Source organism: Myotis nattereri, assembly GCF_964212035.1.
Source record: "Myotis nattereri genome assembly, chromosome: 18".
NCBI lineage: Eukaryota > Metazoa > Chordata > Mammalia > Chiroptera > Vespertilionidae > Myotis > Myotis nattereri.
In genome coordinates, this window is record NC_138093.1 from 38,236,107 (window position 1) to 38,263,633 (window position 27,527).

The 27,527-nt window shown below is 44.6% G+C and overlaps 2 protein-coding genes across 3 annotated transcripts in view; both read right to left on the reverse strand.

The window, feature by feature from the left end:
* The window catches only part of GPR89A (G protein-coupled receptor 89A), a 47,443-nt gene extending 32,664 nt beyond the window's left edge, over positions 1–14,779 (reverse strand). For both annotated transcript variants that reach the window (XM_081112838.1, XM_081112837.1), the window contains exon 1: positions 14,590–14,779. In XM_081112838.1, the coding sequence (XP_080968964.1) occupies positions 14,590–14,631 (42 nt within the window). In that variant the 5' untranslated portion in view covers positions 14,632–14,779. The remainder of the gene's footprint in view (positions 1–14,589) is intronic.
* Positions 14,780–24,682: 9,903 nt separating this feature from the next.
* GJA8 (gap junction protein alpha 8) lies at positions 24,683–26,424 on the reverse strand (the record flags this gene model as incomplete). Its single annotated transcript, XM_081113237.1, has 1 exon — positions 24,683–26,424. Exon 1 carries the CDS (start codon positions 26,042–26,044, stop codon positions 24,683–24,685), a length of 1,362 nt encoding a protein of 453 aa, XP_080969363.1. The 5' UTR covers positions 26,045–26,424.
* Between the last annotated feature and the right edge of the window lie 1,103 nt (positions 26,425–27,527).

Here is a 27,527-nt window from a genome sequence, read left to right on the forward strand (position 1 = left end):
ATAGCATTACCAGTAATAGCCAAAATATGGAAGTAAACTACGTATCTATCAATAGATAAATGGATAAAGATGATCTCTCTCGCTCTCTCATATTACTCAACAAGAAAAAGAATGAAATCTTGCCATTTGCAACACGGACGGACCTAACAGGTATTATGCTAAGATAAAAAGTCAGACAGAGGCAAATACCATACATTTCACTTACTAGTACATGTGGAGGGAGGGAGCAGTATGACAAGAAGACACTAGAGGGCAGGAATGGAAGGAGACCAGGGAGGAGGAGGAATGGTCATGATTTCACTTACATGTGGACTCTAAATGAAACAAACAAACAAACAAAACAGAAACAGACACACAGTTACAGAGAACAAGCTGATGGCTGCCAAAGGGGAGGGAAGAGCAGGGATGGGAGAAATTTTTAAAAAAATCAAACACTTATTGATGATAAAGTTGTATAAGCTAAATTAAAAAGAAGAAAAAGAAAAACAAATAATAAATGCGCCAGGCACACACTAAGTACCAATAAATGTTGCTGTTAATATTCTTGCTACTTTTACTCAGGGACAGTGAGGCACAAAGTGTGAACAGGGAAAGGGGGAGTGAAAGAAAAACCAGGGAATTTCAGTAACTACAAAACGACTAGGAAACCACAGAAAAGAAGACTAGAGGCAAGGGTAAATTTTTAAAAACACAGATCCATGTAGAAAACAACTTAAAAATATGTAAAAATAAGTAAAAAAAAATGTAAAAAAACAACTTAGAAATAATGTAACTATTAATGCTGGATAAACATAAGAGGAGGGAAGATATGAAGTCGCTTCAATGTACTGACTAACTTATCTTTCATAACATGAGTCCAAAGAATATTAAAACTGATAAGTCAACTAACAGATGTAAAAGAACATTTAAGGGTATAAAATTATATAGAGATATATAAAAGTACAAAGGATATTTGAACATAGAAAGAAATACTAGAACTAAAATCATAATCCTACATAATAAAACCCAATATGCAAATCGACCGAACGGCAGAACGACAGGTCGCTATGATGCACACTGACCAGGGGGCAGACACTCAATTCAGGAGCTGCCCCCTGGTGGTCAGTGTGCTCCCACAGGGGGAGTGCTGCTCAGCCAGAAGCTGGGCTCATGGCTGGCGAGCGTCGCGGCAACGGCGGGACCTCTTCCACCTCTGTGGCGACGGTAAGGAGCAGCGAGCAGGTGGGTGGTAAGGAGTGAGGGGTCCCGGACTGCGAGAGGGCAAAGGCCAGGCTGAGGGCGCCCCCACCCCCAAGTGCACGAATTTTGTGCACTGGGCCTCTAGTAGAATATAATTAACTAAAAGCTGGTGACAGAGGGGAGGAATGACAGGGGAGGTGGGAAGAGGTGGAAGCATGCTAACTCTTTTACTGCACATAGTAAAAAATAAGTACATACAGACACACACACTATTTTTTAGATATTAGATTGTAAGTTCGGTGAGGACAAGGATCATGTTTGTCTTGTGAATCCACAGTGCCCAGCACAATGCATGCACATAGCAGGCTCTCCATAAATGTTTGCTGTTTGCTAAATGCCGGTTTGTTCTTTAGGAATATTCAACCTTAATTTTTGTGTGTGTAATAATTCCCATGTGCTGTGCAAGGTCCTGGTGATACAAAGATGAGCAAGATAGTCATTACCTTCAAGGAGCTCAAAGTATAGTGGCAAATACACTAAATCAGTAATTTTAATGTAACATCGGACATGCAGTGAGGAAAATATGCACATGGTATGGTAAAAGAATATGAAAAAGGGAGACCAGACCAGTCTGTAGTGGGTTAGGACAGATTTTCCTGGAGAAGATAATACCTTAACTGAAGGAGGTTTTAATTTGGGTTAAAAACCTGATATCATGTGCAAATTTGGGGATTATATGCATTTTCTCCAAAGAGAGGTTCTCAGGTATTTACCACATATTTAAAGTTTTCCATCACTCCTAAAATATTAAACAAATCACTCTGCTAAAGGATGAAAAAGGATTAGGCAGGCAAAAGCCAGGTGGTGGGGGCAGGAGGACAGGGCTTTCTTTCCAGAGAGCAAAGAGCACGATTAAAGACACAGCGGTAAGACACAGTAAGACATATACTGGGAACGACACATGGTTTGGTATGGCTGGAAAGCAAAGTTCAAAGAACGAAGTGGTTAAAATGAGGTGAGAGAGGCCCTGAAGGCCACCCTAAGGACCTTGGATTATAGTCTATAGAGGATGAGGAGTCATTTCAGTGGGAAAAAGACACGGCTCGGTTGGTCTTCTATGGAGCACGGTGGTGGCTACACTGAAGATACATTTGAAAGAAACAACACTGCAGAAAGAGAAGCCTACAGGAGGTGGTTGCAGAAGAGAGCTGATAAAGATCCGAATGAAGACACTGGTGGAGAGGAGGCAACAGATTTAAGGAGCATTTAGAAGGTAAAATCGGCAGGGAGGAATCAAGGATGAGTGAGGCGCCCAATTTACACAAAGAAGGTTGGAGGAAGAAAAGGTTTGGGAATGGGGGGGTGGGTGGGAAGATGAGCCCTTCACTTTTAGAAACGCTAAGTGCCTAAGGGCCACCCGGGTCACCATAAAGGACAGTGTGAGGGCAGGGCTGAGATACACCTGAGTTGAAACCACCAAGCAGGGAAGCCACCAGGAGGAGCATGCAGAGGGGGGAGCAGTATGACCAGAAGGCACCAGAGGGCAGGGATGGAAGGAGACCAGGAAGAAGGAGAGGAACGGTCAGGGGTAAGAGAAACAACCGCCACCAGGAGGGTGTGGAATCCTCAGACCAAAGGAACAGAGTTTGAAGACGTAGTAAATGAAGCAGGACAGGAAAGTGTTCACAGGATTCGGGAACTCGGAGGTCAGTGCTGACCTTAAGGAAAACAGACGGAACAGGGAGATGGGGGCAGGAGCCAGACTAGCAGGCCGGGGTGAGGCGACAGAGACCATAAGCACGGATTGCCCGAGGGAGAGCCACGATGAGAGAAAACATTAGGTAGGAGCCCAGAGAAGGGAGCGGGGTAAGGAAAGTTCCCAGCCAGGAGGAAGAAGGCAGTGGAGTAAGAGGATAAACAAACGGAAGGAACTGATGGGACACGGGAGGACTGAGACAGGCCAGTAGCAAGGACAAGCAGAACAGGGAAACAGACAGACAGTTAAACAGCAGTTTGCAGCCATTTAGTAAATCCTGTCTTCCCTAAACCAGGGACACTTATGCGTAAACTAGAGGCCCAGATCACAAAATTTGTGCACTGGGGGGAGGGGGGGTCCCCCTCCGCCCAGCGTGTGCCCTCTCGCAGTCTGGGAGCCCTTGGGGGATGTCCGACTGACAGCTTAGCCCGACTTCTGGCTGAGTGTTGCTCCCCCTGTGGGAGCACACTGACCACCAGGGGGCAGCTCCTGCATTGAGCGTCTGCCCCCTGGTGGTCAGTGCGCATCATAGCGACCAGTCCACTGGTCGTTTGCTCACTTAGGCTTTTATATATATGGATGGATTGTACTTCTCCCCAACCAGAGGGTAAATAGCTTAAATCACCTTACTCAGGGAGACAGATATCAGAAATCCAATTAGTGCCACTTGCCAACCACAACCAAGGACAGATGAAGTTAAGAGAACAAACCTCATTTTGGTTCATCAGCATAAAGCTGGTGAACAATCTATTGAGATCCTCCCCTAAATGCCCAGCCTCTAAAACCCCTCAAACCAAAGGTCTAGTGCACACACTCTCTCCCAGGAGGATGCCTGCACCTTAACTCCCCCTCTCCCCCTACAGGCATGCATCTCCTAAACTAAGGGACCCCACGATGCTTGTAACCAGGGCAGAAACAGGCAGTGGCGGTTCACCCTGAGCAAACCCCCGAACCTGTCCAAGGACATCTTAGTGAGCTCACTTCCCCGGCCCTTCCTGTTCCACTGTCCCCAGCTTTAATGAACATCCTCCAAATTTCACCTGGACTCGGGCTGTGAAATGTTCCCTGCACAAAGTCCAGAACCCGCACAGGACCCTGTGGGCCCAGGCAGACCTGCTCAGGCCAGGTCCCCTTTCCGGTAACGGGCCGAGTTGATGATGTTATTAATTTATCATTAGTAGTAGCTAACCTTTATTGATCATTTAGTATATTCCAGGAACTCTAAGTGCTTAGTGTTGTAAAGCCATTACATCAGGAAAACCTGATAAGGCAGGTTTGTCCTCATTTCAGAGAAAGTTGAGGCTTACAGAAATTAATCCATTTACAAAAGGTGTCAGAATCAGGATTCAATCTGAAGTCTGTGTGACAGAGTCTAAAAGTGTGTGCTTTTAACCATTTCACAATTAGCTGCTCCACGATCAAAGGCACAGGTGGAGAAAATCGTCTTCAATAGGTGTAGGGAGCACCTGACTTTCTGACATGGAAGACAGGAGTGGGGAATGGCTGTGGATGTAGATAACTGCCTAGGTTAAGAGGGAGGAAGTAGAAGGCGATCACACCTTTGACCTCACTCTTATTGATAAAGTAGGAGGCAAGGTCATCCGCTAAGAGTACCAGAGGTGAGGGTGGAAAAAGGGACTTGGAAGAGAGAGATAAAGACTCAGAGAAATTATGAGGGGAATGGAACAAGGAGCTAATTGAGGTCAAGAAAAACACACCACGATTCAGTGCCCATAACCTCATGGCACTGGCAAGCTGCACAACTGCATGATTTTCTACATCAGCCCTCAGGCCCTGAATTAATAATGGACAAACTACAGCAGTGACCCACGTGTGGAGTTCTGTATGTAGGTAAAGAAACAAGGAGGTATGAGAAAGTAGTTTCGAAATATGAATCCAGACAGAGAAGAAAAGGGGTGAAGAGATTAGGAGAAAATACCTCTAGACTACCCAGGAGACCCTTTGGCTAGTATACATTATTACGAGAAGACATTTAAATTGAAAGTTCAGAGGCCATGTTTACATGACTTATGAAGTGATGTCTGAAGTTGGGGGAGTTAGGCATCTAGGACTGGGAGTGGTATGATGAAGATAGATGATAAAAAAGATAATATATAACACTAAGAGCACCCTGAAATGGATCTTTAAACAAGAAAAAGAAAACAAGCACAAATGAAAATAAACATGAAAGGATGGGAAATGGAAGACAAAGAAAAAGAAATCTATACCTTTAATATTTCTTTGTGGGCACCTTTCACACTGACAAAAAAGCTTAAGACTTTTACCCAACTAAAATAATAATATTAATAATAATAATAATAATGGCAACTGGAGAGTTAAGTCCAAGATAAATATAAATTCTGGTAAAATTATAGAGAATCTAAAAAACAAGCAGAAAGAAAAAAAGGATTTCAAACAGTTGTGCAAATAAAAGGTGCACAGGTTCTTATTCGAAAAAGAGGGTTAATATTTTAAAAATTGTACAGTCTTGACCTTGGGACTTTGGAACTGATAAGTCTTATGACTGCATAGAAGGCTCAAAATGTGAGCTAGATAACAGTTGCTTTTATTAACAAAATCACTCCTACACTGAAAATTAGTTCCAGATTTTTAAAAAAAGCTGGTTATTAAAGAACTGCCTGAAAAAGACCCCTTTCTTGAGTCATTTATTTACCATTTTATTCACTTAACAAATATTTATTAGTGCCTACTATGTGCCAGTTCCAGGAACAGAATGGTGGACTGCTCTGAAGGAGTTTATAATCTATGGAAGAGACAGACAAGTAATTACAAAACAATGTGAACATGTAATTATGCTACAAGGAAAGTCTGTAGGGTACTGTGGAAATATGTATAGGGACGTGTAGTCAAATCTGGGAGAGGCTTCTTGGATGTTCATGCTGAAATCTGAAGGAATCAGCCAGAAGGAGGTGGAGGGTATGGGTGAAAGGTCCAGGAAGAGAACAAACTGGAAGTCTGAAGGTTAAGGAAGCGGAGGGCTACAGTATAAGGTGAAGTGAAAAATGGTGAGAACCAAGGCGGGAGAGGTGAGAGCTGGGCTTCACATAAGACGCAAGCCGTATTAAGAATTAGAACTTTTTCCTGTGACATGGTGAACATCTTTACACCAAGATGTTACCTGAGGCTGACTAGCTTCATTAATTTATGACCTGTAATTTCAGATTTTCATTTCAAATAAATCTCTCAGTTCATATAAATCAGGAAAAATGAAGGGCAGGTGTTTCTAAGGTAACCGCATCTCTCTAGACAGGGACTTCATATTTGACTAAGTAAATATTTACTGGGCCTCTACTATCAGCAACTGATCTAGATGTTAGGGACTACAGCAGAGAACAAGAAAGAGAATATCCTGGACCTCATGGAGTTTACATTTAACAAAAACACAAACAATAGTGATAGATGCTAAGAAAAAATTAACATAGGGAAATGAGCCCAGCTGGCGTGGCTCAGTGGTTGAGCATTGACCTCTGAACCAGGAGGTCACGGTTTGATTCCTAGTCAGGGCACATGCCTGGGTCATGGGCTTGATCCCCAGTGTGGGGCGTGCAGGAGGCAGCGACCAATGAATCTCTCTCATCATTGATGTTTCTATCTCTCTCTCCCTCTCCTTTCCTCTCTGAAATAAATAAAAATGTATTTAAAAGAATAAAAATAAGCAGTGAAATGAGATAGTAGGTGGCTGGAATAGAGACTACTTTGATAGGGGTTGGGGAGTCAGGTAAAGCTTTTACAACGTGACATTTTTACTGATACCTAAATAATGATGAAGTAGCCACATAAATATTTGGATATAGAACATTACATACAATGAATTCTTTGGGTCTTTGTTTCTCATTTGTAAGAACAGGTTTAAGAATTTAATACTGCATGTGAAATGCAATGTGTAAAAGTTAAAGTTATTAAAGGGCATAAAATATCAGAAACCACTTTCTTGGTTCAACTTATCAATCAATTACATCCATGTTAAAAGTTTTAGAGGCCAGGGATAGAGGGGGTCAGTTGGGGGAAAAGGAGACATATGTAAAACTTTAGACAAAAAAAAAAGTCTTAGAGGCTACATGCAATGCCAATTTCCTCACTGACATCTTTATTTCTACATTGAGTAAAAAGAGCTATTTAAATATTGTCATTTTTCTTATATCTGATAAAATAGACTTTAAAACAAAAGCTATAACAACAAAGAAGGTTACTACGTAATACTAAAGGGATCGATCCAACAAGAGGATATAAGCATGGTAAACATATGCATCCGATATAAGAGCCCCTAATATATTTTAAAAAACCCACAAAACACTCTTAGAGGTCTTTAAGGGAGAGACTGATAGCAATATAGTCATAGTAGGTGACTTTAATATCCCATTATCATCACTGGACAGATCTTATAGACAAAAACCCAACAAGGAAACAGTGACATTAAATAGCACACTACATCTGATAGATATAATTGATATTTACAGAACATGGCATCCCAAAGCAGCAGACTATACATTCTTCTTAAGTGCACATGGAACATTCTTAAAGACAGACCACATGTAAGGACACAAAATAAACATAAATAAGTTTAGGAAGTTTGAAATCATATCATCTTCTCAGATCACAATGGTATGAAATTAGAAATCAACTACAATAAGAACTCTTAAAAACATCCAAACACATGGAGGCTAAATAGCATGTCATTAAACAATGAATGGGTTAGCAATGACAACGGACACCACAGAAATACAAAGAATTGTAAGAAAATACTGTGAACAACTATATGCCAAAAATTTGGACAACTTGGGTGAAATGGACAAATTCCTAGAAACATAAAATACTCCAAAACTCAGTCAGAAAGAATCATAAAATCTGACTAGACCAATAACAATTAATGTAATTAAAGCAGTAATACAAAAAAAAAAAAATACCCAGCAAGCAAAAGTCCTGGACTGGATGGCCTCACAGGGGAGTCTTACCAAACATTCAAAAAAGAACTCACACCTACCCTCCTTAGACTATTCCAAACAATTCAAGAGGAAGGAAGACTTCCAAGCTCTTTTTACAAGGCCAACATTTTCTAAATCCAAAACCAGATAAAGACACCACAAGGAAGAAAATTATAGGCCAATATACCTGATGAACATAGATAGTAAACTCCTCAAAAAGGTATTAGCAAATGGGATCTAGCAACACATTAAAAAGACCATACACCATAATCAAGTGGGATTTATTCTGAGGATGCAAGGCTTGTGCAATATTCACAAATCAATAAAAGTGATACATTACATAAATAAAATGAAGGATAAAAATCACATGATCATATCAATGGATGTAGAAAAGCATTTGACAAAATTCAGCACTTATTTATAAAAATCTCAGCAAAGTGGGAATACAGGGGTCATATCTCAACATAATAAAGACCATTTATGACAAACCTACAGTAAACATCATACTCAATGGGCAAAATCTAAAAGTGTTTCCCTTAAGATCAGGAACAAGATAGGGATGTCCGCTTTCATCACTCTTATTCAACATAGTACTGGAAGTCGTAGCCATAGTGATCAGAGAAGAAGAAATAAAAGGCATCCAAATTGGAAAGAAGGAAGTAAAACTGTCATTGATATTGTACATAGAAAACCCAAAGTCTCCACCAAAATCTACTAGATTTAATAAATGAATTTGGCATAGTAACAGAATACAAAATAAACATCCAAAAAAATCGATGGCATTTAAAAAAATATATTTTATTGATTTTTTACAGAGAGGAAGGGAGAGGGATAGAGAGTTAGAAACATCAATGAGAGAGAAACATCCATCAGCTGCCTCCTGCACACCTCCTGCTGGGGATGTGCCCGCAACCAAGGTACATGCCCTTGATGGAATCGAACCCGGGACTCTTCAGTCCGCAGGCCAACGCTCTATCCACTGAGCCAAATCGGTCAGGGCTCGATGGCATTTTTATACACCAATAATGAACTCTCAGAAAGGGAAGCCAAAAAGACAATCCCATTTACCACTGCAACAACAACAATAAAAAATATACCTAGGAATAAACTTAACCAAGGAGGTAAAAGACCTGTACTACAGGGAAACTATAGGACATTGAAAAAATGAGTAGAGGAAGATACAAACAGATGGAAACCGTGTTCATGAATAGGAAGAATTAACATCATTAAAATGTCCATACCACCCAAAGCAATCTATTCATTCAATACAATACCTATTAAAATACCAATGGCCTATTTCACAGATCTAGAACAGTTATTCCAAAAATTTACATGGAACCTAAAAAGACTCCGAATAGCTTCAGCAATCTTGAAAAAGAAGAATAAAGTTGGAGGGATCTCAATACTAGATATTAAAGTATACTACAAAGCCATTGTGATCAAAACAGCCTGGTACTGGCACAAGAACAGGTATACAGATCAATGGAATAGAAGAGAGACCCCAGATATCAACCCACACCATTATGGTCAATTAAGATTTGACAAAAGAGGCAAGAGTATACAATGGAGTAAAGAGTGTCTTCAATAAATGGTGTTGGGAAAATTAGACAGGTATATGCAAAAATAAGAAACTAGACCACCCACTTACACCATACACAAGAATAAACTCAAAATAGATAAAAAACTTAAATGTAAGTCATGAAACCATAAAAATCCTATTAGAAAACATAGGTAGGACAATCTCAGACATCTCATGTAGGATTTTTGACCACATATCTCCTAGGGCAAGAGAAACAAAGGAGAAAATAAACCAATGGGACTACATCAAGGTAAAAAGCTTCTGCACAGCCAAAGAAGCCATCAACAAAATGAAAAAGAAAAGTACTATAGAGGAGAATATATTTGGCAATGATACATTTGGTAAGGTGTTAATATCCAAAATATATAAAGAATTCATACCACTCAACACCAGGAAGACAAATATCCAATTAAAAATGAACTTGAATAGACACTTCTCCAAAGAGGACATACAGACGGCCAACAGACATATGAAAAATGCTCAATCTCACTAATCAACGGAGAGATGCAACTTAAAACTATAATGAGGTATCACCTCACACCTGCCAGAATGGCTACCATCCGTAACTAATAAACAAGTGCTGGAGAGATGTGGAGAAGAAGGAACCCTAGTGCACTGCTGATGGGAGCGCAGACTGGTGCAGCCACTATGGAAAACAGTGTAGAGTTTCCTCAAAAAATTAAAAATGGAACTGTCGTTTGACCCAGCGATGCCACTTCTGGGAATATATCCTAAAATCCTGAAACACCGATCAGAAAGAATATATGCACCCCTATGTTCAGAGCAGTGCTATTTACGATAGCTAAGATCTGGAAACAGCCCAAGTGCCCATCAGCAGATGAGTGGATAAAAAAAGCTGTGGTACATATACACAATGGAATATTATGTGCCCATGAAAAAGAAGGCTCTTTTATCCTTGAGGCTGCATAAATGGATCTGGAGATTATTATGCTAAGCGGAATAAGCCAGCCAGAGGAAGACAAATATGACATGATCTCACTTATATTGGAATCTATTGAACAAAATAAACCAGTGAACAAAATAGTGCAGAGACATGGATTCGTGGAACAGAGTGACAGATCTCCGAACGGACGGGGGTGGGGCAGACTGGAAGAGATTAACCAAATAACATATGTGTATACAGTGGGGACTTGATTTACGAGTTTAATTCGTTCAGAGACCGAGCTTGTTAAGGAGCTCGTTAACTCAAATTACTCTATCAACTCAATGCAAAAAATCGGCGGAGAGACAGCTGGTATCTCAAAAAACTCATTAGTCGGGACACTCGTAAGTCAAGGCCCCGCTATACTGTATATGCATAGTCAATGGACACAGACAATAGTGTGATGAAGGCCTGGGTTCGTGGGGGGGGGGGGGTAGGAGGATGAGGGAAAAGGAGGGGAAACGGGGGGCATCTGTAATACAGTCAACAATAAAGGAAAATATTATAAACAACTATATGCTAATAAATTGGACAATCTGGATGAAACAGACAAATTCCTTGAAACATACAATGTTCTAAAACTGAGTCAGGAAGAATCAGAGAATGTAGACAGACAATTTACAACTAGTGTAATTATAGCAGTAATTAGAAAATTTCCCACAGACAAAAGCCCTGGACCAAATGGCTTCACAGGTGAATTTAATCAAACGTTCAGAGGAGCACTAACACGTTATTCTTCACGTTATTCAAAAACATTCAGGAGAAGGGAAGACTCCCAAGCTCAGTGTACAAGGCCAGCATTATCCTAATTCCAAACCAGACAAAGATACTACAAAAAAATTATAAGCCAATATCCTGATGAACACAGATGTTGAAATCCTCAACAAAATGTTAACAAACCAGATCCAGCAATATATTAAAAAGATCATACACCCTTATCAAGTGGAATTTATTTGGGGGATGCAAGGTTGGTACAATATCTGCAAATCAATAAATGTAAAACATCACATAAACAAAACGAAAGATAAAAACCACATGATCATATCAATAGATGCAGAAAAAGCATCTGATAAAATCCAGCACCCATTTATGATAAAAACTCTCAGCAAAGTGGGAATAGAGGGAACATATATGACAAATCTACAGCCAACATCATATTTAATGGGCAAAACCTACAAGCATTCCCTTAAGATCAGGAACAAGACAGAAATGCTCACTTTCTTCACTCCCATTCAGCATAAGTATTGGAAGTCCTAGCCACTGCAATCAGACAAGAGGAAGAAATAAAAGCCACCCAAATAGAAAGGAAGAAGTAAAACTGTCATTATTTGCAGATGACACAATACTGTATGTAGGGAACCCCGAAGATTCCACCAAGTAAACTACCAGAACTTATAGATGAATTCAGTATAATAGCAGCGTACAAAATAAATACCCAGAAATCAATTGCATTTTTATACATCAACAATGAACTATCAGAAAGGCAAATGAAATAAACAATCCTATTTACAATTACATCAATAAAATAAAATAAAAGCCCTGGCTTGGTGGCTTGGTCTGTTGGATTGTCATCCCATACACCAAAAGGCTGTGGGTTTGATTCCTGGTCAGGGCACATACCTAGGTTGTGCTGTTGGATGTTTCTATTTCACATTGATGTTCCCCTCTCTCTTAAAATTAAGGAAAACGTATCCCTGGGTGAGGATTAGAACAAACAAACAAAAGACCTAAGAATAAATTTAACCTAGGCTGTAAAAGACTTGTACTCAGAAAATTATAAGACATTGTAGAAAGAAATTGAAGAAGATACAAATAATTGGAAGCATATATCTTGCTCATGGATAGGAAGAATTAACATCATAAAAATGTCCATACTGCCCAAAGCAACCTATAGATTCAATGCAATGCCTATGAAAATACCAATGGTATATTTCACAAAACTAGAACAAATGTTCCAAAAATTTATATGGAACCACAAAAGACCCTGAATAACCACAGCAATCTTGAGAAAGAACAAATTTGGAGGAATTCTATGACCTGATATCAAACTATACTACAAGGCCATAGTAATCAAAATAGCACGATACTGGCATAAGAACAGACATATAGGTCAATGGAACAGAATAGAGGCAAGAACATACAATGGGGTAAAGACAGTCTATTCAATAAATGGTCTTGGGAAAATTGAACAGATATGTGCAAAAGAATGAAACTAGACCCCATCTTAAACCATACACAAGAATAAACTCAATATGGATAAAAAACTACAATGTAAGACTTGAAGCCATAAAAATCCTAGAAGAAAACATAGGCAGTAAGATCTCAGACATTTCTGATAGCAACAATTTTTTTTGATACATTGCCTTGGGCAAAGGAAACAAAAGAAAAAAATAAACAAGGACTACATCCATTAAAGTTTTGCACAGCGGAGAAAACCATCAACAAAATGAAAAGACAACCCATTGAGTGGAAGAATATATTTAGCAATGATATATCTGATAAGGGGTTACTATCCAAAATTTATGAGGAACTTATAAAACTCAACACCAAAAACACGCAATGCAATTAAAAAATGGGCAAAGGAGCTGAACTGACACTTCTCCAAAGAGGTTATACAGAGATGGCTGACACACATATAAAAAGATACTCAACATCACTAATCATCAGAGAAATGGACATTAAAACCACAATGAGATATGACTCACACCTGTCAGAATGGCTATCCTCAATAAACCCACAAACAACAAGTGCTGGCAAGGATTCAGAGAAAACCCTCCTGCACTGTGGGTGGGAAGGCTGATTGGTGCAGCCACTGTGGAAAGCGGTATGGAGTTAACCTCAAAAAATTAAAAATGAAACTGCCTTATGATTCCACTTCTGGGAATTTATCTGAAGAAGCCTGAAACATTAACTCAAAAGAATATATGCAGCCCTATGTTCATTGCAGCGTCATTTACAACAGCCAAGATTTGGAAGCAGCCTAAGTGTCCATCTGTAGACGAGTGGATAACATAAACAGCTGTGATACATCTACACCATGGAATAGTACCTTTTGCAACAGCATGGAGGGACCTATACAGCACCGTGCTAAGCGAAATAAGCCAGTCAGAGAAAGGCAGGTGCCATATGATCTCACTCATATGTGGAATCGAATGAACAAAATAATATTAACAAGCAAAATAGAAAAAACTCATAGAGAACAAACAGGCTAACGGCTGTCAGAGGGAAGGGGGTCGTGGGCCTGGGTGAAAAAAGTGAAGGAATTAAGCAAAACACACACACACACAACCAACCAACGAAACAAACAAACCAGAAAACCCTCATAGACTCAGACAACAGTATGGTGATTACCAGAGGGAAAGTGGGGTGGGGTAAGGCAGAAGGAGGTACAGGGGGAAGAAATGGTGATGGAGAGGCCTGACTTAGGGTGATGAATACACAATACAGTATACAGATGATGTTATAGAATTGCACACCTGGAACGTATGTAATTTTATTAACCAAAGTCACCCCAATAAATCCAAGAGAAGTGTAAAAAAATAAAAGGTCGTTTAAATTACTGGAAAACGAGGGAGGGTAAGATGTGCGAGCTTCTCCAAATATTAAGAGTTGGCCAACAAATGTTTACTGCGTGCTTGCACCGGAGGGGGATCCAGCTATGAACTCGGCAGGACCCGAACAGCGCGGGCAGCCAAGAGAGGATGGATGCTGTGTTCTCGTCCAAAGAACCTAGCACTTTGGGGATCTCTCCAGTGACAGCGTCCACACCGGGATCCAGCGTTTGACAGCGAACCAGCAGCGCCCACGTGTCCCCAGGAGCCGGCTCCGATTGGCCCGCCGCGCACGGCGCCGGAACCACACCTTGCCCGATTCATGGGTCAGGGGCGCAGGCGGGAGTTTCGGGGACAGCTCCCTCCTCTGAGGCCGCCCGACCCCTCCAAAAACAGGACAGGAAAGTGGGGGGCAGGGAGAGTGGCTGGAGGCTGGGTGGGGTGCGACTGCCGCAGGCCGCCTCCCGACAACAAGGGCGGACAGCCGGACGCAGCAAACCCCCAGCCCTCCCCGAGCTCCGCGCACGGTCGAGGCGGCGCAGGCGGTGAGACACCGGCCAGCCCGCACCGCTGAGCCGCAAGGAGACTCTGTGGTCGGAAAAGTGAGGCCGGGGGCCCGGGCAGGAGGCGGGGCTCACCTGGGAGGTAATCATGATGCTGGAGTCTATTAGGAAACTCATGGTGACGTGCGGGGAGAGCGCGTGCCTCCATTGCCCGCTCCCCGCGACCGCAGCAGCTCGGGCTGCCCAGCCCCTTACATCTGTGGCCTTCGCCCCGGGCGTCGGCAGGGACTGAGGCCGCTCCGCCTGACGCCATCAAGCTGCGCCCGAGCCAGCCAATCAGCGACGACACCGACTGCTTCTCCGTCCAGGAGTGGGCGGGACGGGCGCGGGTTGCCTAGGAGACGGGGGCGGGACCAGGCAGACACCGCTCTGGAGGCGGGGCTTAATTGGAGGTAGTCTGGCTGGAAGGCTCGGGGAGATAGGACGCTGGGTTTGAAAATCCAGAAGCCGAAGTAATGCAAGGTAGTATTTCATTTCTGAGGCTGAAGGAGGTGGGGCCTGACCTAACATCTTATTTTAAGTGGTAATTCCTTTTTGTAATGGTCAGAGTGGTCATAGCTAATAAGATGAAGTTAATAATGATTATTATAATGAGACCATAAGCCAGGCATTGTGTTCTAAATGTCACAACTTACTAGTACAGTGGGGCCTTGACTTACGAGTGTCCCGACTAACGAGTTTTTCGAGATACGGGCCGTCTCTCGGCCGGTTTTTTGCTTTGAGTTGCGAACTAAAATTCGGGTTACGGGCCAGCTTCAGATACCCCACCGCTAGTTGGGGCAGCGAACGTCATAGTGAATGCCACAACATCAGCCCAGCATCACGTGTCTCACTCGTTCACAATTGATTTGACATACGAGTAATTTGAGTTACGCGCTCCATCACGGAACGAATTAAACTCGTAAGTCAAGGCCCCACTGTATACTTGGCTACACAAACAACAGCACAAATAAGGTGAGGAAAGAGTGTCAAGGCAGGTGGGATTTTTAGCAAATCTAGCTAACCAAGTCAATTTCTGGTGTGATAGCAACAACAAAGCCCTCCATCTCCAGCAAGGGAGTGACAGTGTCGTACTAGGTACCCACCAGACCGCACCTGGAGTGCTGCATTCTTTGTACCGCGGGTGAAAAGGAATGATGTGTTAAAGCACAAACGAAATATTACACTTTGAAGATCTCTCATGCGCCCTGACTGGGAATCGAACCGTGACCTACCGGCTCATAGATCAATGCTCAACTACTGAGCCATGTTGGCCAGGCTACAGCCTCATTTTGGATCTGCCGACCTTGGTGCTCGCCTGGTAGGCACTTTGGGTGTCCTGTCCTAGACCTTGATTGGTTCAGCGACGCTAGAGTTCACTCTGAATCAAGTGCTTGGCTGTTCTTACCGCCGATTCCTGAGGAATGAAGCTTTAAATAGTTACGTATCCCTGTGCAAGCAACTTCACTCTCTGCACCTATTTTCCTTATCTTAAAAAGAGGGATAAGTAATAGTAGCTTATTTCATAAAGTTATTACGAGGAATAAATAAGTAGTATACTTAAAACTTTAAGAAAACTAAGTGCTTTCTAGTAAGTATGCAATAATTTTACCCATTATTACTATTATGAATTTCCATTCAGAGTTTTCCTTCATTATTAATCAGTTTAAATGTATATTTAAAATTGGTGGTTGCCAGTTATTCACATTGAAATAAAAAGGCTGATAAAAGGAGACATATGTAATACTTTCAACAATAAAGAATTTTTTAAAAGGAAATAAAAAGACTGGTGATTGTTTACCTCCTCAAGTTGGAAAGACTTAGAGGCATATTTAAAATATATAACATTAAACTTTCCCCCCATTTATTAAAACTCAGAGGATTCCTTACTAATATGATTCTTCTACAGAATTAATTTGATCCATATAATTTGTGAACAAAAGGGAAGAATAATGGAAAATTTAAAATTGAATATATAAATGGAAAGTCATACATAAAAGTAAAAGATGTGCATGCCCTTCCATAAGAACTTCCTACACTTCTCAACACTTACCTTTGGGTGTCCCGCCCTCTGGGCCTGGGCAGGGCCCAAACCTCTCCCTGCCTCCCACGACTTCTTGCCCCAGGACTAACCTCTGCTCGGAATGCTACCAGTGAGAACTTGCCCTCATTTTAGAGAAGCCCCACCTTTATCACTAAGTGTGACTTGCCATCATGGCTACTGTCAGATGGTCACAAAGGAGCTGAATACTGGCGTATTTTTAAAATATGTATTTTTTTTATTGATTTCACGGACGGAGGAAGGAAGGGAGAGAGAGAATCATCAATGATGAGAGAGAATCATTGATCTGCTGCCTCCTGCACGCCCCACACTGGGGGTCAAACCAGAACTTGGGCATGTGCCCTGACTGGGAATCAAACCCTGACCTCCTGGTTCATAGATCGATGCTCAACAACTGAGCCATGCTGGCTGGCTTTTCTGGCGTATTTTTAAAATCTGGGATATTCATTCTTATTCTTGATTACTCAGTTCCGCACTCATACCCAGGCACACATACTTTTCCATGTTCTCCAAAATGGGTTCAATGCGCAACATATTTTGCCATATACTTAGAAATATATCATGAGCATTTTCTCATGCTGAAGATTTTTATTGACTCAGTGACATCCATCATATGATTACCATGATTTATTTCACTAGTCTGCTTTTTCTGTTTGCTTGGTTGTTATAATAAAATAATACTGTGGTGAAAAATTTAGTTCACAAAAAACACTTATCCAAGTCTTCAAACTTCTCTGGGCAAGGGGCAATCATTGTGTCTATGATATAGGAAATATTAATTTAATACTCCATTACATATCCATTAAGTCAGACTTAGAAATTGTATTCAGGTCCTCTATGTTTTTGTATTCTATTTATTGTCAAGAACTGACGGAGGCTTATTGAAGACTCTCACTACTACTGTTTTTCTTTTCATATCTCCTTATATTTCTGAGGGCTACATATGGCCCAATGCCTACTTTTTCAGTACAAAATGATTCATATTATGTCTTTGTTGCATGTTATATTTTATATCAATAAAATTAAATATTTTTGTTTGGTTTAATGATTCTTCCCTCTTATTTTGTGTATCTGGTTTTCTATATTGACTGTATGTTTCTTACTTTTTCCTCTTAGTACTTTGGAAGGCATACACATTTTGTTTTAAAATAACACTTGCAGTTTTTCTAAGTATTAACATAGAGACTAAAATAATATTTTTGTACATTAAGAATATTAGAGCCTTCTACTTTCTCATATTTCTCCTCCCTGACTCCCTCTACCTCACATAGTTCCCAAGTTTATGTTAGTATAATCTGGAGTTTTAAACCTCAATTTTAAAAAATTACAATGTGTTAATTATTTATGACACTTGTATTCTGTTGGTAACTATACATACTATAGTTTTGTTTGATTGATTTTATACTTAACATCTTCAGTATTCATCACCAGCCTTTTTCATATTTTACCTTTTTGAATTCTGTTTTGTTTTTTTAAATAGGATCTCAATCTAATGCTTAGGTATGTGGATATGCTTATTTTTTAAAAAAATTTTTTTTAAATTAATTTTTAGAGGAAGAGGAAAGGAGAGGGATAGATAGAAACATCTATGAGAGAAACACCATTGATCAACTACCTCCTACATGCCCACTACTGGGGATCGAGCCCACAGCTGCAACCAGGGCATGTGCCCTGACTGGGAATTGAACCAGTGACCTCTTGGTTCAGGGGTCGATGATCAACCACTGAGCCCACACTGGCTGGGCTTAAATTATTTTTTAAAATTATTCTTCGGTTAAATACATTTTTCTTTAAAGAAGGTTTTGTGGGTATGTTGATTTTTGCATAATTGAGAATGCCTTTCAAATTTCCTTCACTTACGAATGAAATATGACTTACTGTGGAGTTCTTGACTTAAACATTTAATCCTCAGTAGTCTACAGATGTTCTAGTGTTTTCTGAAATGTAATATGTTATGGAAAAGTATGAAGCCAGCCTGATATTTTCTTCCTTTGAGGGTAACTTAATAAACACCCTTCCTAACTCCACACTGGGAGGGATGGCTGTCATGGAGAGCCGTGAGGTTTGGGTTTCTTGTCCTTACCTTGCTTCCCTTTTCCTTTAGAATTAGGACTAATCCCCCCGGCCAACAGTGGCGTCTGAGAGGGAGGGAAATCTCTCCCCACCCCCCCAGCCTTTCAGACCAAGCGCACAGCCTCCCCTTAAACCTCTGAATCCCAGCTGAGTCTAAGTTGTCTTGGTAATGATACTGTGCTGAACGATAGTAATTACATCACAGAATAATATGTGGTGGTGATGTAGCCATTACTTACCAAGTGTTTACTATGTGCTAGGTACTCTTCTACGACTAACTCTTGAACTCTCCAACTCCGTCCCTAACCTGCCTCCCTATGGCAGAGACCATGGTTCCCTTATCTTTTGGAAACATATTGAGCGCACTGGGACTTGGGATTCCAGGCTCAAGAGAATGAGCTTCAGACAGAGAAAGAAATTAATTCCCTCTTCTTCCTATTTCAGGCTCGCATTCCAAATCCTTTTTTTCTCTTTCTCATTTTAGAATCTTTCTCTTTTTCAGGACTTGACATCAGAATAGCTGTTCTCTTGACAGGAATCCTCACCTCCTACTGACAGGATATGATCCTACTCTGTTCACAACTGGGCAAGCATGTGAGAGCAGAACTGTCCATTAGCAGTACACAGACCACGGCAAGGGTTGTTTTCTTATATTTTGAAAATGGTAGAATAATGCCTTTATATTTGCAAATAAATGCTTAGCTAGATTTTTTTCCCCTGGTCCATGGTGAATTTCTTTGAATTCTTAACTCTGCCAGCTCCTTTTCCAACTCAGTTTATCATCTCATTATCATGTGTTTCATCTCCTGTTTTATAGAGTTCATGTTTTCTTTAAAAATTTTGAGAGCACAAAACAGATTTTAAACTTTTTTTTTCTAAAGTAAATATCTTTCGAAATTACACTATTCGATTACTTTGGTGTCCACTGGTTGTTTTCTTCTCTGAAGCCTTTCACAGACTCCTGGCTGTCAGCAACCTCTTTGTTGTTATTTTCCGTGTCTGTTACTCATCTGTCCCAGTATATGTGTGGGACCTAACTAGATACAGTAATTAGGTCAACAGGATTTTTAAAAAGTCAAGAAGGGTCTTTGACTATTAGATAAATCCCTAAAATATTTAGGGATTGACACTGGCTAACAAAATTATACAGGTTTCAGTTACACAATTCCACAACACATCATCTGTTCACTGTATTGTGGGTTCCCCACCCCAAGTCAAGTCTTCATCCATCACCATTTATCTCCCCGTTACCCTCTTCGCCCCCCTCCCCCTGGCAATCACCACAGTGTTGTCCATGTCCATGAGTTCTTTCTTAAAAAAAAAAAAAATTAAAGGGAAGACAACTAGTTTGTACTTCAAGATAGATACAGAGTTGTTCCAGAGGTGAGGTTCTGATCTAGGAGCTATTAGAGATGCCCATATTTGTTGTAATTGGCCATTATGTCTGTTTTAAAGATATGACTGAGGATTTTTTATTGTTGTTACATCATATTCTGTTGGTTCAGCTCACCTACATTTATTTGATCTCATCTATTTTCTGTTCGTTTTATTAGTCTAACTCAGTGGTCAGCAAACTCATTAGTCAACAGAGCCAAATATCAACAGTACAATGACTGAAATTTCTTTTGACAGTCACATTTTTTAAACTTAAACTATATAGGTAGGTACATTGTTATTAACTTAATTAGGGTACTCCTAAGCTGGCCTTTGCTAAAAATGTCCTCAATCTGATTGAGGTCCGTTCGCTGAGGTCGACCCCTTCCAATGCTCCTATCCACACTCGTCTTGTATGCTTGTTTCAGATAGACGAGTGTGGATGGGAGAGTTGGAAGGGGTTGACCTCAGCGAACGTACCTCAAAACAATGTACCTCCCCTGCGCTGTGTATCCCGAGGCCCGCCTGTGCCTCGTCTCCCGTCGCCCGACCGACCAATAGCCCCCCCACCCCCTTCTTCTAACGCCACTTCTTCAAAATAGACTCGCCCAGGCCGAAAACCGACTTCTGCGCATGGGCCACGAAGTTTCAATCGCACTGTACGTGCGCGCCCTCCCGTGGTATTTTTGTGGAAGAGCCACACTCAAGGGGCCAAAGAGCCGCATGTGGCTCTCGAGCCGCGGTTTGCCGACCACCTCAATTTTGGAGGTGACTCATTCTGTATTCCATCTAGAGATCTGGCCAGTGTAGAGATAACTGTAGCAAATGAAAAAGATAGAAAAATGCAACTGGAAAACTTGGATGAATTAGAAAAACTGGTTCATAGGTCAACACTCAACCACTGAGCGACACCGGCCGGGCTGAACTTCATCGCTCTTTATGGGAAAATCCGATCCCCAGGTCTCATCGACCTTTAGGAATATATGTTTAAGTCTGAGTTGGATGCTTCACCTGTGTGGCAAAGTCATGGTGAAAGCAGATAGGCCTTTTTATAATGCCCCCAAAGCTAGGCATGGGGGTTACAGAGCCAGGCCTGAACTTTCTAACTGCACTTTGAGTAGCTCTGTCCCTCCTGGTCACAGATCTCCCCTGAAGGGGGTGTTGTAACTGCTGTTAGTAGCCCCTGTCCTCTGGAGGGGGAGGCACTTGTATGTCTTGCTGTCCAATACTTGTTATTGGTGGGTCCATGTGCCCTAAAGAGTTATTACAACAAGGGAAGGACAAGGAGTAGGACTTAAAGCTGGAGCTAATGGAGCCCGGTGGATTATAATCCGGAGTCAGCCAGAATTACTTGCCTCAGAGGGAGATATGGAGCGACCCAGCTGTGTAAAGAGAGCAGGGCCTCCAGGGACACAGAGCTGCCTGGGAATGGAAGCTGGCAGCTTAAGATGGGGCACGAAGGGACATTTTTCAGAGGATGAAAGTCATTGCCAGTCTGTCCTCAGACATCTCTCAAGGTCAAAGAGTCTCAGGTTCCTACTAAACATGTGGTGTTCAGATTCTGTCTTGAGTCTCCTCTGGGAAAATTGATCTCTGGCGTGTCTAGTCCACACGGAAAACTCTCACCGGGTAATTGCAGGCGGGTGGGAGGGCCAGACGGAAAGCATCCACTGCCCCTCTGCCCGGTCTCCCTGCTGTGGGAGGGACTTCCCAGGAAGTGGCACCACTCAGCCAGCTCCAGGCTCGGCAGCCAAATGCTGTCTCCAGTTCACAGACAGAAAACGGAGGTTGCAGAGAGGTTAAGGGATGATAACAACGCAGCTCCGACAGGGCAGAACGAGGAAAAAAGGAATCCTGGTCCCTTGATACCTGTGTCTGTTTCTTCCCAAAGAGGGGAAATGTCAACTTCCCTGGTGGCAGGGCGGGTAGAGAGAGGGAAGCAGGATGCTGCTTCATCCCAGGAAATGCGCTCACCCACACACGTGTCGCCCGGCAGAGAGGAGATCAGCCACGGTCACCTCTACAGCTGCTTCTACACAGCGCCAGCAGCTTCCACTCGGAGCAGTGCTTTCTCTTTTGGATTAGGTCCTAGTTGAGAGAGACACGCTCTCCTTCCTCCGGGTAAGAATCAAGCTGTTCTCAGGCTCTGGCTTGATGTCTTCCTAACCTTGGTCTTCAAGAGCAGAACAGTAGGGGCAATAGTGTAGCCACCGGGGATCAATATGCCTGGGAGTTGGCTACTTCTCTCACCAGACAGAAGAAGGTGTGGAATAGTCTTGGTTGCAAGGGGAAGATTCAAGCAGTAGCCAGAAGGTCACGTCTGTGAGATGAACATCCCTGTTCTGTGCGTTGCCTGAGACATTCTTTCATTGAAAGTTGATCACTTAGGATGAACCGGGAAAGTATAGTTTTTTTTATATTAGAATGAACTTAATCTTTAGACCCCCCTGCTTTGGAAAGGGCACCAAGAAACGGGCATATGGCCCTGGGGGAGGAACAGTTTCGGGGGAGGCTTCACTCTGGAATGAATATCTCAAAAGGAAACCAGTGGCGACCAGAGGGCAGCACAAGGGACTTAGGACGGTGCTGGTTGTGGGGAAGACAGAAGGAAGGCAGCTTTTCTAGGTACCTTTATGGGGTCCCCTGCTGGTGTCCTGTCAGGATCCCCGCCATGTCAGCTTGGTTTCTACCCGCCTACCTTAGCCTCCTACTGCATGAAGCATCACCTTGGTTTAGATGCACCATCTTGGTGACCACTGACTTGCTCCCTCTGCCCTGAGCATGGATTGGCTCTGGTACAATGGCTCCCTGTGTGAAATATGTACGTGTACCCGAGGCTTTTCCCTGACTGGACTCTGTGCTTGAGGGTTATTGTTTGTGGGGATGAAGGACAGGAGACCTTAGAGAACCCTCTTGTTCCCTTCAGTCTCTACATCCCTTCCAGGATGAAACCTGGTCTGGGACCGAATTCTGGGGCCCTGGCTGTTTGGACTCACACTTTGTAAGAGACTCTCCCTAGTGCCACTTTGATGGGCCAATTGGTGCCAGGGAGCGGACCCTCCTTAAGGCAGGTCTGTGGGCAGGCATCCTCTGGCTCCAAGCTGGGCTGGGCACTGAGGTTGGAAAAGGAAAGGAAAGAAAGGGGCCTTCTTTGCTTCTGGGAAGAAAGTTACCACCAGGCCAGAAAGCCTTTGAGGTTCACAGGGAGAAGGTTTTGGGTGTTGCTTACTTTCTCTTACTCAGAGCAGAATTCCCAACAACATGAGGGATATCATTGTGTCAGAACCCAGGGACTACAGTGACTCAAAAGAAAGGACACTGAGAACTCTGGGCATCTCTCGGACTGATGATTTCTTTTCTTTCCTTTTTTAAAATATGTTTTTTTATTGATTTCAGAGAGGACAGGAGAGGGAGAGAGATAGAAACATCAATGAGGAGAGAGAATCACTGATTGGCCGCCTCCTGCACACTCCATACTGGGGATGGAGCCCGCAACCAGGGCTTGTGCCCTGACTGGGAATTGAACTGTGACCTCATGGTTCATTGGTTGACGCTCAACCACTGACCCCCGAAAGCTGGAATCTTAGACTGATGATTTCAACTGAACACTCAAAAATGGTGCAAAGGGGTTCAGAGGCCACAGAAACAAATTGAAACCATAAAAAAAAATGACCAATAGCACAGGAAAGCGGGGCTCACTCGTGTACTCGTGTGCTGACCTTGCAGATTGGTGTCCCAAGCGTACACATGATTTGTCTGATCCTCATGGGCATGTTTAAAACTTAGTGGGCAACATTAAAAACACTGGAAATTTCACTTAAATGTTTGCGTTTCTGGCTTCTCTTGAAAAATCAGATGGCCTGGTAGCCACAGCCTGGGAGCGGCAGCTGCACTCTGCTCTCCAGTGTTCACAGTCCCAGCGCTTCCAGGGCATGCGAACAGGCCCACCTCACCAACTGCAGCCTCTAGAGCAGCGTTTCTCAACCTGTGGGTCGTGACCCCTTTGGGGGTCGAACGACCCTTTCACAGGGGTCACCTAAGACTATTGGAAAACACATATATAATTACATATTGTTTTTGTGATTAATCACTATGCTTGAATTATGTTCAATTTGTAACAATGAAAATACATCCTGCAGATCAGATATTTACATCACGATTCATAACAGTAGCAACATTACAGTTATGAAGTAGCAACGAAAGTAATTTTATAGTTGGGGGTCACCACACCATGAGGAACTGTATTAAAGGGTCGCGGCGTTAGGAAGGTTGAGAACCACTGCTCTAGAGGTTGCCTTTGGAACTCCTGATACAGGGCCACATGGTCTTTGCTGGGGAAGGGCTGGGTGACAAAGTCCACTGAGTGAGCTTGAGGCAAGGCTAGTACAAAGGTAGGAGGCAATCGCAAGTCTGATCAGAAGGATTTCTATGGAGAAATGGGGACCGACGCAGAGTCCCGCAGCCGCTGGGGTAGAGGGCAGGGCAGCCAGAGGAGACCGATGGCTTTGTCTTGTAGCCCTTACATACGGGAAAGACAGTTCACTGATTGTGCAGCCTGCACTGTGCGACCAGGCATGGGTGCGCGGGGAGGGGCAGAAGACTCAGCTCCTGTGGGCATTTTTCCTTTCGCCTGGCCCCCTAGGCCAGCTCGCGTGTTCTCTTTCTTCCTTTGGCACCGCCTCATACGGTCAGGTCATCGGACCTGGCCCGGCTGCTGGCTTTGCTCAACCTGCTCAGGGGCCTGGTGTCATCCCCAGGCAGCTCTGCATCGGACCTGGCCCGGCTGCTGGCTTTGCTCAACCTGCTCAGGGGCCTGGTGTCATCCCCAGGCAGCTCTGCACCCGGGGAAGGTGCCTTCTCGGCCGGCAGCCTTTGCTTCGCCACCTTCTCAGCCGGTAGCTCTCCTTCCTCCCCCTCCTTCCCCACCCGGGAGACCTCGTCCTCCCCCTCCACCGCCGGGGTCTCCCGCCCTTCTGTGCTCACCCTCTCCGCTTCCTGCCTCTCCGCCACCGCTACCCGCTCGGGGTCCGCCCCTTCCTCCCCCGGTTGCTCGCCCCGCTCACACCCCGGGGCTCCCACCTGCGCGCAGGACCGCAGCGCCTCCGGGTCAGCCCCGGGCAGGCCCCCCGGGGGCCCCGCGCCCCTCCTCTCCTCCAGCCGCCGGAAGGGCTGGGCGGACCGCGGGCTGGCCTCCCCCAGGCCGGCCTCGGCCAGCGGGAAGTAGTGCGACACGATCTTCTCTTCCTCGAGGAGCTGGTAGCCCTGGGCTTTCTGCACGGAGGCCACGGCGATGGAGCGCAGGGGCGTCTCGGGCCCCTCCCCGGGCGGCGGCGGCTCCACGCGCCCCCGGAAGGCGGAGCGCACCCGCTTCAGGCCCAGGTGGCTCATCTCCAGGAGGTTGAGCAGGAGGGACACGGCGGCCACGCACAGCATGAACAGGATGAAGATGGTCTTCTCCGTGGGCCGCGACACGAAACAGTCCACCACGTTGGGGCAGGGCCAGCGGCTGCAGCGGTAGAGGGGCGGGATGCGGAACCCGTACAGCAGGTAGTGGCCCGCCACGAAGCCCGCCTCGAACAGGCTCTTGCAGGCGATGTGGCCCACGTAGGTGCGCAGCAGGGCGCCCTCCAGCCGGAACCGCCGGGCGCCCTGCGGGCCGCCGCCCGGCTCCGCGCCCGGCCCCCTCCCGCCCGCCGGGCCCGGCCCCCGCGCCCCGCGCGCCGCGCGCTTCTCCTCCGCGCGCGCCCGGTGCACCGCGTGGCCCACGTACACGAGCGACGGCGCGGACACGAAGATGATCTGCAGCACCCACAGGCGGATGTGCGAGATGGGGAAGGCCGCGTCGTAGCAGACGTTCTCGCAGCCCGGCTGCTGCGTGTTGCACACGAAGTCGGCCTGCTCGTCGCCCCACACCAGCTCGGCGGCCGTGCCCAGGATGAGGATGCGGAAGATGAAGAGCACCGTGAGCCACACGCGGCCCACGGCCGTGGAGTGCTCGCTCACCTCCTCCAGGATGTTCCCCAGGAAGCTCCAGTCGCCCATCGCTGGCCGCCTGCAGGGGAGGAGGCAGAGTGAGCGGCGGCGGTGCCCCCAGCGGGTCCTCCGCGCAGAGCAGGGCCAGGGGACCAAGGGGCCTCAGAGAATCTGCTTCTAGCAGCTCCAGTATCTGTAAATTTGATTTAATGTAATACTGGTTCTCACTGACTTCACAAGCCACCTAAAAGGGTCAATGTGCTGGGCCTGCGGGCCTCCGTGGTTGAGCGCCATGTGGAATGAACCAGGAGGTCACGGGTTCGATTCCCCGGCCTGGGCACCTGCCCCGGTTGCAGGCTTGATCCTCAGTAGGCGGCGTGCAGGAGGCAGCCGGTCAATGATTCTCTCTCATCATTGCTGTTTCTATCTCTCTCTCTCCCTTCCTCTCTGACATCAATAAAACAATATTTAAAAAAGGATAAATGTGGGTATAATTCCCTGAACTTCACCTAAAATACAGATGCATTGTGGACCACAGATAGCAATCCGTGGTTACGTGGAATTAAATCCAGGTCACAGGCAGGAAGAAGGGCCATGAGGCAGAATGCTAAGTCCGTGTGCCATGGGCGGCTGGGCCCACACAGAACTGTGGAGGTAGGACATGGTCGGCAGCTCTCTTACTCTTGACATGTCGCGCTATATAATGATGGTCTGTTAGAAGGAAACTGGCATTGACTGAGTACTTTGCAATAGGCCTTGGACATGATATTATTTCATGTCTGTGAGGGTGCGGCCCCACCTGTGTACTCACAGCTGTAGACGCAGCGCTTGCCACAGAGCCCAGCAGAGGTCAGAGCCCCAGAAGTGACTGCCAACAGACTGCAGTCCGGCACAGGAGGGAACGGAGGCGCAGGGAGGTCACACAGAAGTCTAGGATACACTGAACAGCGGCAGTTCTGGCTGCCGGATTCCAAGGCAGTCTTTTCCCTGACACCCCGGAAATGCCTACCTGGGGTCAGAGCGACCGGTTCTCTGACCCCGTATCCTTAATTTACGTTTCCTTCCTCCAGGTTGAAACCTGGAGGCCCTTCTCGACAGCTTTACAAACCGAGAACAGTATCTTACAATTGTTATTACTGCTCGGTTAGAGCCGCGGAAGGGGGAGTGTGCGTAAGGAGTCACGTCTACAGTACAGAAGGCCCTGAGGATGGTTAGTGTCCTGCAGGATGAAGGGTGCCAGGGTCTGGAACGCGCTGGTTTAACAGCTAAAACTGCCCTGTGACAACAAAAAGCCTACCGTTAAACACGATAGTCTACGATGCCCTAGCGACAGCAACAGCAGCAACTCATGCACATGGGGTGGAGGGACAGCGGTGGTGTGCACTGGGTCATCCACCCTGGGCGCCTGGCGTGCAAGCTGTGGCCTCTGCAGGACGACCACGAAACTCCCACTGCATCTCGGACAGACGCTCCTCCCGTGGACGCCTCTGGAGCTGCGGCATTTACTCATGGCTGCCCTTACCCCGGGGCAGGAGCCTCTCTGAGACCTGCT